This window comes from Lytechinus variegatus, chromosome 4, assembly GCF_018143015.1.
Source record: "Lytechinus variegatus isolate NC3 chromosome 4, Lvar_3.0, whole genome shotgun sequence".
Classification (NCBI taxonomy): domain Eukaryota; kingdom Metazoa; phylum Echinodermata; class Echinoidea; order Temnopleuroida; family Toxopneustidae; genus Lytechinus; species Lytechinus variegatus.
In genome coordinates, this window is record NC_054743.1 from 6401526 (window position 1) to 6413691 (window position 12166).

Consider the following 12166-nt stretch of genomic DNA (forward strand, 5'->3'; position numbering starts at 1 on the left):
ATAAATTCTTATTCAAATACACGTTATTGTTCAAATAAGAGGTTTGGAAGTTTTGAATAAATTGTTGAGTTACAGGGCAGTCCCAAAACAGATGTGAAATACTTTCAACAGAGGAAGAACAAAATGTACATAAATTAGATTCAGACAAGCCAATATCGTAAAGATGTTTGTTCACCCCCATTCACCCTATAGGTAAGATGGTTTTAAGGTGTCTTCTTAATCTACATATCTATTGTTTTAAATAGTATTTTGATTTAACGTCTCCAACTTTCAAATAATATTTATGTGATATTGTATTTCAATCTTTCGCAATCATGGCAATAATACTGTCATATTTCATTTAATCTCTTTTACTCTCTGCTACTAATTGCTGATATGGCATCGATCTATGGTAGGAGAATGAATTTGGAGTTGTTAGAATGCTGTTAGTGCAAAGAAATATATCACCAACTTCATCATGATTCTTATGTTTGTTGTTTTTCTCCGTTTAGAACCCGCTCGAAGCTGCCCTTCCCAATTATTTCGCTGTGGATCAGGAGAGTGCATCCATAATGTATATGTTTGTGACCAGCGAAATGATTGCAGTGATGGAAGCGATGAAGACATGGGTCTGTGTATACCTGGTATGACTAATAAACATTTGTAACATATTCAAATCAATTTTATCCACCTGAAAGATTATATTCTCCGGATATTAGCTGTTCTATATGAATATTAGGCCTATATAAGACATAGTTCTATGAGTGTACGAAAGAAAAATAATTGGAAGCGTCGAATATGGCCTATGACATACAAATCCGTTCATTTCATGAAAATTAACAAAAATTAAGAAGCTTTTTGAATAGATAAAATTGGTTCAGAGTTTTCAATCGTCATTAAATTGGCATGGATATAACAAACATGTTAATTAGAACAGTTAATTAATAGTGTTAGCAGGGTATTTCACTGTTAATTTTTTTTTTATTTTGACACGTTTGAAACTTTAAACGACTCATTATCTATTCGCCCATCTCCAATAATATTTACCCATAGTTACTCAAATGGCAACCTCGCCTCCAGCCACTGTAAGCGAAGGAGAGGAAATAACCTCGTCACCATGTCGAAAGAACTTCTTCCAATGTGGGTCAGGAGAATGTATTCCAGTGTCGTTCTTTTGTGATTTCATCAAGCATTGTCAAGATAGTTCAGATGAAGAAAACTGCTGTGAGTATCCCATTATTGCATTTATCTTTATAAACTTAACACACCAGATGGGTGTTTCATAAAGCTGTTCGTAAGATACGAATGACTTTACGCACGACTGGTGACCCTTTCTTGTGCTGTATGATATATCCCTACGTAGCTGACTTATGATTAAGAACATGTTCCAGTCGTTCGTAAAGTTGTGCATAACTTTACGAACAGCTTTATGAAACACCCACCCACCAGGTGGGTGTTTCATAAAGCTGTTCTCAAGTTTAGAACGGCTTTAAGAACGACTGGTGATCCTTTTTTATCTGGTATAAAAAATGGTATATTCATTGGCGATGGTAAAGCGCGTATAAGAAAGGATCACCAGTCGTTTTTAACTTACGATAAGCTTTATGAAGCGGCCCCCAGCAATATGAAGCAGACGTAATAGATTGCAAATATTTTACAATCGTATCAAATACATCGATTAATAAGTGATTTGTCAATAAGTTCCGTGGATAGGAAAAAAATAATCTCAGAATCCATTTGGTTAATCAAAGCATGACCTGCAAGCATTAATACTAGTAGCTGATTAAAAAAAGATAGAAGTTAATGGTTGATATTAAACGTATTTTCTAATAATTTGTGTAACAACTAACATGATATCAGTTACAAGAAAAACTTTAAACTTTAATCTTCCCTCATTATTTTATAGTATATCCTAGATGTTCTGATGATTCTTTCACCTGTTCAAACGGTCAATGTATTCCAGAGAGTCAAAGATGTGATCTTCTACCACAGTGTATTGATGGTTCGGATGAAGAAGTTTGTGGTAAGTGGCAGCTGGTCAATGTTGTATAAACACACTAAAAATATCCAGTAATCTTGTGCCAGACATGTTACCATGAACACCATTTATTTTATAGCTGATATTGTGATCGAGTGTCCTGGAGTTTACATTAAAGGCCGGGGTTTGATTTCGTATAGCCCAGTAACCGTGAACAAGGTAATTTATGTGCATTGCTGTTTCATATTCGTTTAATAAATTATTCAAAGTATGCTAAAAGTAATTATATAAAAAGAATTATCTCGCTCGACGATAGACAATAAGTGCCAAAGCTAGAATAGATTCCACATTGCTCGCATATTTTAAACTGGACACACAGGCATGACAAGTACATCAATATTATATCTCTTATATCATTGCATTTTGGCCATTTCATATCGATTTAACAAAAGTGACTCTCCGTGCAATAATTGTAATATATATGTATAATTTTTTTTTTCTTTCTCATAATGCAGAATCCTCATCAGTTGGTTTTCAGTGCTACGATAGTACTTGGTTTCCTCAGCGAATCATTTGTGATGGAGTTAAAGATTGCCCAGGAAACAGCTGGGAGGACGAGCCTAACTCTTGTCGTAAGTATCATGTGACTAGGTCTGACCAATTGCTAAGCGAATCGGAAGATTTCTTCTTAACTTTGTAATTGTGAATATACATCAGTTCATTATAGAATTGTGAAACTGTCATTTCTTTCATGATCACCGAATAATAGGCGAGTAGATGCCAGGTTTACTTGTATTTTGTAATTCTAGCAATTCAAAATTATGATTTTTTTTTCACTTTCAGGATTTAATTTGTCGAGCTTCGAGTGCACAAGTGAATTTCAAATCCAATGTCATAACGGAGCATGCGCAGATCGTAAGACAACCTGTCTGTATGACTTTGATGAATACGGACTGCAGATTGGATGTCGTGACGTCACCCATCTTAGGCATTGTGGTATGATAGACACGTTACCTTTTTTTTTCTTTTTCAAAGAAAATCTTTATTCAATATTTCTCCACAACGCATATAAACAAATGCAAAATGTATGTGATACATCAAATTCAATATCATACATATACACAATACATAATTTAAATAAGCTCGATGTGCCTCGATTCATCAAGATATACAATAAACTTATTTTGTTGCATGTGCATAGTTCGTTCTATCTCATGCTGATACTTTAATTTCTTTTGAAATGATGAGAATGATAAGTTTCCTTTTAAACATTTAGTTGAAAAGATATAATATTTGGCATATAAAATATCAAAATTAAAAGAAGAATTTCCAGCTGGTATGCCAAATACAAAGTCATTGAAAGATAATTTTATTTCACTTTTAAGAGTGTATTTTTCAAAATCATCTAAAAATCGACGAGTAAGGGGACATTCCCAAAATAAATGAGCAATAGTTTCCGTGTGTGCTGAACAAAACAAAATGTGACATACCAACAGTTTTCAAGTACTTGTTAACGCCAAGAATATTATGAAAAATTTTGTACTGAAAATATCTAAGCTTTGTTGAAAAAGTACATTTAAAAGGAATCATATAGATTTTGTCCCAAGTAACGATTGGATCTGAAATAATACTTTTCCATTTGTTTTGTGAAATAGGAATTTTAAAAATTTTCTCAACACACGTTTTATGAATATATTTACACACTTTTGTTACCTTGTTTATGTTATATATAATTTCCTCTTGGTAATTCACTTTTTTTAGGAGGTTCTTTGCAAACCATTTTCCATTCAATTGGTATGGCAGATATAACAGAATAATAATCAAGAAAATTGCAATGAATATCAAACTTACAAACAAAATCAGAATGTGAGAGAAAGTTACCATCCTGCTTCAACAAATGATTTAACCTAATAATACCTTTATTTATCCAATCTTTTTTAAAAAGTAAAGAACCATTTACCTTGATACAAGAGTTATTCCATATAACCTGATTGTGAATAAACTCAGCAGGAGGATTTTCATTAAAAGTTAACTCACACCAAGACTGCAAAACTTCTTTAATAAAAATATTATCCATATGAAATTTCTTTTCATATGGATAATATGAACACGTTATCTTGCTATGTTTTTAATTCATTGAAAATAAATCATAGAGTTGAATAAATCATTGAAATGCTTATAGACCTAAAACCAGCATTTTTCTAGACGTTTTTTCTAGTTAGTAGTTTAAGAAATGACTAATGATAATGATAGGCATTTATATAGCGCCGTCTATCTAGAAAAATTCTATTCCGAGGCGCGATGTTATTATTATTACCCCGGCTTTAGCTCGAGCTGCCATTTAGCGCTCATGCATTCAAGGAATTAATCCTGCCGGGTAGCCATTCACCTCACCTGGGTTGAGTGCAGCACAATGTTGATAAATTTCTTGCTGAAGGAAACTACGCCATGCCTGGGATTCGAACCCACGACCCTCTGTTTCAAAGTCAGAAGACATATCCACTGGGCCAGAACGCTCCACAATTAGAAAAATCCCTGAGATATACCAAAATCATTCGGGATATCATTGTACTAATGAAAAAATAAAACTCAATACCCCCGACTCCATACCAACAAAGGCTATTAGATTATTTTCAGTGATATACCATTGTTTGATTTGAAGTCAATTTCGATTGTATGACTGACACATAATCATCCAATAAAGTTAGCTGCCGATATGAATATACTCTCGATGTTTTCTTCTTTCTGCCGTGTACAGATGATTTTCAGTGCAGTTCATCTACTTTCAAATGTCCGCATTCCTACTGTATACCGTTGAGGCGCCGCTGCGATGGAACACGTGACTGCCCGACGGGAGAGGACGAGATTGGTTGTGGTGAGTATGACGTCACAAACCTAACGATGCAATATGTAAGTTAATTTGTGAATGAATTGATATAATACGTTTCCGGATGGGAAGGGGTAGTAACAAGAAAGATATATATATGTAAAAGCACATTTTGTGTTTTTATTAATTAGATATGTGATGATTGCTATCTTTTGTTGTATGGATTGAAAGTTATAGCATATAAAAACTTGTCTTGACTACCGGATTTTTACTTGCTCTGATGTATCGTATTTTCCTCCAGATAACTACACCTGTCCATCCGGAAGTTACCGTTGCCATGGTGAGAACTTTTGTTTGAACCAATCTCAAGTCTGTGATGGAATCAAGCAATGCCCGGATGGAGACGATGAGTTCTTCTGTGGTGAGTGATACTCATTCCAGCTTTTATTCCAGAACTCATTTGATAAAAGAGTTATTATTTTAGTAGCTTTGTCATTATTTTATCTTCCATGGGAACCTTGATTTCAATTGGCCCTGTAATAACGTTAGTAGTAATGATAATGGCAAAGTTACGAAATTCGCCCTACATCATAGAAAATGTAAAGAATATTCACTTGATTGAAATTCCAAAGGTAAGTAAAATATATACAATTTTACTTAATATCCAACTATAATACACAAACAGTAGTACAATCCTTTATGGAAAAAATGATTTTCATATTTAAATTAAAAAAACAATAACTTTTTTCCCTATCAACCTAAGTTACGTACTTTAAAATGGAATACTAAAAACGTCAATATAATCACCATAATCATGATCATCTCGGCCTAATGCATGTTTATCATTTTCATATTTACGTTCCTTTCATTCATTTTCCAATATAGGTAAACCATGTCCCCCTGGATGTGAGTGTACCGGTCTGGCATACACATGCTCGGCTGATATTGGATGGACCTTAGAATCAGCTAGAGCTATACCAGTAAATACAAGGACTTTGTAAGCATCGATCAGTATCAGGATGCATGAAATCAGGTTTAATCATTAATGATTGAATAAGAAGTCTGCCCGAGGTTTCCAAACAAAAACTAGAACGGCATAATACTGATGCGAAACAACTAATTATTGATTTTATGAAGTTCAAATTTTGGAGCGTGGGGTGTTGATGAGTAAAAAATAAAAAATTATTATTTTATGATCATTAATGGTATCTTACAAATATCGACCACTCTTAGTCTTACAACACTTAAGCTTTACATATACCGCAAGGAAGATGATCCAGGAATACTACGCCAAAACACGTCAATCTTTATATGATATATTAATATTGAATTAAAAATAGCCAAGGACATCATTAATATAGTTTTCTGTTTTAATCACTGCAACGTAAAATGGGTTATATTGGTGGGATTTCCTTCACACTTTCCTCCCATTTTTTCAAACTCGAAATGATAATGTTAACATATTTGTATTCATTTGTTGATTTCTTTTAGGAATCTCAGCGGTGTGGCTTTGAGTGAAAGGAGGGAAAGAAGATCGATTCAAGTAAACAAGACGCTGGAAGAGGCTATTCATATTGACTTCAGAGAGTTCAAACTCTTAGCCGAATTGTGAGCAAGATTAAAGTTTACCTACTTTAATCGATACCATTTTAATATGCTTTACTGTTCTTTATTCATTAAGCGGCAAGATTTCATTCATATTGACGAAGTTCTTTCTTTCATAAAAGGTTTTGAAATCAGTTTATTATAGTATGATAATCATTCAAAATGTTCTCCCACTAGCTATCAATACGCATACTCATTTTTTCAATAAACATGACTTGTACTGTTGTATCTTCATCAACGTGTTAGTATTGCTACTCTTTTAAATTATGTCAAATCCTTTTCTTTTATAAGCTCTCCTATGTATAACATTTTCAGTGGCATGCATATTGTCAATGGCGTCAATGTTGTATATTTTACCGTCATCCTGGTGTATTACATCATTCCAATCGTCATCTTTGTATATTGAATTGTCAACATCGTGTATTGCATCGTCACCTTCGTGTGCTGCACCGTCACCCTTATGTATTGCATCGTCACCCATATGTCTATTGCATCGTCAACATGGTGCATTGCATTGTCATCCTCGTGTATTGCATCGTCACCCTCGTCTATTGCATCGTCACCATCGTGTATTCTATTATCATCGTCTCTCATTGCATGGTCACCCTCGTGGATTACATCGTCACCTTTCAAATATTGCATCGTTGCCATATTGTATTGCATCGTCAACAATGTCTATTGCATTGTCAACATGGTGCATTGCATCGTCACCCTCATGAATTTTATCGTCGCCATCATATATTTCATCGTCACCCTCATGAATTTTATCGTCGCCATCGTATATTTCATCGTCACCCTCATATATTGCGTCGTCGCCATCGTGTATTGTATCGTCACCCTCGTGTATTGCATCGTCACCGTCGTGTATTGCATCGTCACCCATGTCTATTGCATCGTCAGCATGGTGAATTACATCGTCACCCTCATGAATTCTATCGTCGCCATCGTATATTTCATCGTCATCATCATATATTGCGTCGTCGCCATCGTGTATTGCATCGTCACCATCGTGTATTGCATCGTCACCCTCGTTTATTGCATCGTCACCATCGTGTATTCTATTATCATCGTCTTTCATTGCATGGTCACCCTCGTGGATTACATCGTCACCTTTCGTGTATTGTATCGTTACCATATCGTATTGCATCGTCACCATCGTGTACTACATCGTCACCCTCTTGTATTGCATCGTCACCCTCATGTACTGCATCGTCACCCTCGTATGTTCCGTTTTCATCGTCGTGTACTGCTCGGTTTCTTGTGGTAATCGCTTCAATACAACCCTTATTTCGGAAAATCTGCTTTAGTCTGAATGTCATTTGTTGTTTCACATTACTTCTTTAACTTGTTAAAGTAGATTGTGTTGCAGTCAAATAACAAATATTTGATTAGAAAATTTGAACACTCGCCTTACTACATCACGAAAAATCGCATTTTCCGCCATCTTTTCTATTCATCTCGATCTTACATGGTTTTCTTTTTCTTTAAATTAAATTAACAGAGACATATCAAACAATGAAATAGAAGTAATCAACCCTGGATCGTTTTCTTCCTTGATAAATCTTTACAAATTGTGAGTATCCATGCCTGAAGAGCTTTACTACATTTTTTTGTGGGGGGGGCGGGGTATCTCTTAATTTCGCTTCAGTGATAAACAGATATATTGTATTAAACATTCAGTGGTGTTTTCATTTGTAGATGACACCCATTTAGGTTAAATTCGTTTATCTATCATCATATAAACATAAGTTATGAACTTGTCAAAGGTTAATATGACCATTTTTAAAATAAATGTTTTTTATCTTGATTTTTTCACCAGCATGAAAAAGAAGCTTCGTCTCATATCTTTGAAACGTTTACTTTTATCGGCGAATAGAAATTCAGTCACAGTTGGTAACAGTCGAATTACAAAATTCGAATGGTTTCTTTGAAGGTATTTCGGGGCAATGATTACTCGTCAATATAGACATCCTAGATATGTTGACACATTGTGAATTTTGTTTCTTATATTACAGAGTACTGGCGAGAAACCAAATAAGACATCTGCAAAATAGAACGTTCGAAGGACTTTTACACCTCGTTCATTTGTAAGTTAATCCAAATTCAAGTACTTTACAAAAAAAGTTTATTTTCACTTACACAAAAAACACAGAAATATAGTATTATCGTAATGTTATTACTATTCTAATGTTTATTTTGCCATGGTTAGGTGGCTGGCAAAACATTACTATTCAAAACATGAATTAAATCATCCATCGAAAAGTGCGTTAATTCTAAAAAAACAAATGCAATTAGAATGAAACCGAGTGTAACATTCGCATCTTAATAAGCAGTACATTGATATGCTGTATTCATTTAATCACGTTTCTTAATACATTTCTTTTTAACTCTTTAAGAGCCATTGGCAGCTATGCGTGCCCTTAGCCCTCTCGTGCCATTGTCACGTATACGTGCCCAAGTAACTTTTTTTTAAAAAAACAATTCTGATTTGATTGACTTTCAGAGACTTGAGCGACAACCCTCTGACTACTATTGACCCGGGAACATTCTTTCATCTTGATACCATACCTGTCCTGTGAGTATAAATTTCTTCCCCTGAGTAGAGAGTAGCAAATATTGATTGGTTTAGGATTAAAATAAAATTACACTCACGTTCCTAGTTGCGTGTGGTATATACAACTCAGGAACCAAGGAATTTTTCACGCTGCAAATAACCGCTGATTTGTACAGACTATTGTTATAAGGTACGGAGATTATTCTATCTGATTGGTTGAAAGGATGTTAGTAGTAAAATTGTACATCTTGATGGATCAATGCACATCAACTTTATAATTTTTTTTGTTTTATATAAGTGTATAATACTTTACGTGTATTATATTTTACTAATTAGTGTATTATGTGATTTGTGGAGAAATATTAAAAACAGACCTTTTTTGAAGAAATGACTGAATAATATTTTATAATTTGTTCTTTTAGGAACTTATCATCTCTTGAAATTGGGACTTTACAGCCACGCTCATTTGAAGGCCTAACCAACGTACGACACATGTAAGTATATGTTTCTGTTTATTGCATCACACAAACATCACACAGACTTTCATATGTTAATCACAACCCTTATCTTTGTTATTTCAACAGAACCTTACAGAACAACCCTCTACGTCGAATAGAAACGGGAGCTTTTCTTCTTCTCAATACAACAGAGACAATGTAAGTATTCAAATATTAGATATTCATGGATGTAAATGTATTTCATCTGTAATAATTCTTAGTTTAATGTCATATTCGACAGGTTGTCCTCCACCCCAATATCATAACATGTGAGTGTAAATGAGCACTCTTTTGTTCGTATATTTTGTCACAAAAATGTATATTGTAAAAATATGCAAATTTGGTATGACCTCCTGTGTCGCACTAATCAAAGACATCATAGCATTTCTACTTCATCGAAGTATAACTAAAATATAGCACGTCATTTTTCTATAAACTTCAAATGACATAAGGAGGAGGAGTCTTTAACAAAAATTGAAAGACGGCGAGAGATGGACTGTTGTATATTAATGCTTCTACGTTTATAGCCAAACTTATTTTACAGCTCATTAAAGCTTGGCATAATTGGATGAAAGAATGAGAGCTTTCATTACAGCAGCCTTTTTCAGACCAAGGGAAAAATAATCTCACTCGTGACTATATTCATACAAACAATAATGTTTAAACAGTAAAATATCTATGCTGTCTCTACTTTATGTTCTGATAAATGTTTTTTTATGCTCTAGTGATATCAGAGGCTGTGAGGTAGACTCATTTCATCGTGATGTTTTCCAAGGACTCGGAGATTTGAAAACACTGTAAGTTTTATCGGTTGGATTTTATCATTTTTATACTATGTGATCAGTGTTACTTTTTATGATTCATTAAGATCTTCTACAGGGCTTGTTATATATTAAAATGACGTGAAGTGAGTAAGAGCATGTTATAAACATGAGTTTTAAAGTTCAGTCGAGGGGGATCTAGAAGAATATTTTTGAAAATGGGTCAATGATCATGCTGATATTGTCTGAAGAAGTTGTGCAAAACACAAAAATCGGTAGTATAATATCACTAATAGTGTAGTTTTCGGCACCTTGTAACTATATTTTAAAGGAACTTTTGTAACGTATAACGTGATCGACCCATTGCTTTCATCCATACAGTGGTGACGATATTCGGATTGCTTTGATAATTTATTTCATGTTCTTTTTAATCAGCCTATGATACTGATCAACATTTTTAGTCAGCGTCTAACAAGGGTCTTTATGTTTATCAGTTTGGATTCGTCACGTATTACTTCAAATCACATTCACTACAATGTTCTTGATAATTATAATCAACGGATGATTCAATTTTTTTTTTGTTTCCGGAATTTGATGTTTGTACCCATGTCTTTAACCGATTTCATTTCCATGGGCAATCATCCTCGGAACTTATTTTAGATACCGGTGAAACCGTCTCCAGACCGACCACCACGACCAAGCTATTACGGTTTGATTTCTTTTTTTTACTAAAGGCGACCGCACACCTTACGATTGGTCTGAGACCCGATTTCATAATAAAATGAAGTAGCATTTGATGCTAATATTGAGGCATGGAATATCTTTCCTGTGTAATGTTCTAAATCATCGTACGAATACTTCCGTTCAAATCTGTGACTATGCTATCATCCGTAGAATAAAAGCGAATTTATTATCTAGTCGTAATGACGTCATAGCAGTCGTAAGATTGGCTACGATTTGAAACTAATTTGGACTTTACTAAAATAAAAGCTTGCTATCTTCCAAAATGGTTATATTAGTATTCTTTCAATTAATTTTAACCTCAAATAACAATGATATGTTCCATTCACATTTTCAGAAAATCTGCAAAATGCGATTTGTTTCGAATCGGATCGCAAACAGTCGTAAGGTGTGCGGTGGCCTTTAGACACCGTCCGGCGAAACCGTCTCCAGACCGACCAACACGACCAAGCTATTACGTTTTTTTTTAATAAGACATAATGGCATCGGTCGGTTTGGAATCGGTTTCGTTGGTTTGACTGTTCCACTAAAGACATATTAAAACTTTGTTCTTTTGGTTTTGTTTTCCTTTCAGATATACCGACGAGTATGTCTTCTGTTGTTTAGTGTCATCCGACACGAGATGTGAAGCTCCTGTGGATCAATTCTCCAACTGTCAGGACCTGATGCGGAACAGGTTCCTTCGAGTGGCTATCTGGCTTCTTGGGCTCAGTGCATTGGTCGGCAATGCGTTTGTCATGTCATGGAGGTGGAGGACAAGACACAAGGAACCGACAAAGAGGGTTCAGACATTCCTCATTCTTAATCTAGCCTTCAGTGATCTTTTGATGGGGTTGTATATGATCATTATTGGCAGTGCTGATATGTACTATAGAGAGGTAGGCTATCATTTATACATTGACTCGCGGCTCAAATAATTTCTGTACAATTCTGTCTAATGTCTGATATGTTTATGGCGAATATATAGAACGGGAATGACTTGGAAAGTCAAAGAATTTTATCTTCTCGAGACTTAATAACATTCCTATTGAGGACAACTCCATAACATATTTAACCTTTTCGCATGTCCTGCCCATTTTTTTTCTTCACGGTAACTACACTTCACGAAATGCTCGAACCATTTTGATGAAGAACGTCACAACAGTGTCTATGACGTATACAGAGACAAATCATTTTGAGGAGTTTCATATTCATTCGTTCGGAATACTTAAAATTAGTCTTGGA

At 34.6% G+C, this 12166-nt stretch overlaps 1 protein-coding gene across 2 annotated transcripts in view; it reads left to right on the top strand.

The window, feature by feature from the left end:
- The window catches only part of LOC121413255, a 114150-nt gene that overhangs the window by 82416 nt on the left and 19568 nt on the right, over positions 1–12166 (top strand). For both annotated transcript variants that reach the window (XM_041606010.1, XM_041606011.1), the window contains 16 exons: positions 492–623; positions 1033–1203; positions 1886–2002; positions 2473–2589; positions 2801–2953; positions 4716–4832; positions 5086–5205; positions 5670–5781; positions 6276–6392; positions 7891–7962; positions 8405–8476; positions 8893–8964; positions 9366–9437; positions 9528–9599; positions 10166–10237; positions 11517–11820. In XM_041606010.1, the coding sequence (XP_041461944.1) occupies positions 492–623; positions 1033–1203; positions 1886–2002; positions 2473–2589; positions 2801–2953; positions 4716–4832; positions 5086–5205; positions 5670–5781; positions 6276–6392; positions 7891–7962; positions 8405–8476; positions 8893–8964; positions 9366–9437; positions 9528–9599; positions 10166–10237; positions 11517–11820 (1892 nt within the window). The remainder of the gene's footprint in view (positions 1–491; positions 624–1032; positions 1204–1885; positions 2003–2472; positions 2590–2800; positions 2954–4715; positions 4833–5085; positions 5206–5669; positions 5782–6275; positions 6393–7890; positions 7963–8404; positions 8477–8892; positions 8965–9365; positions 9438–9527; positions 9600–10165; positions 10238–11516; positions 11821–12166) is intronic.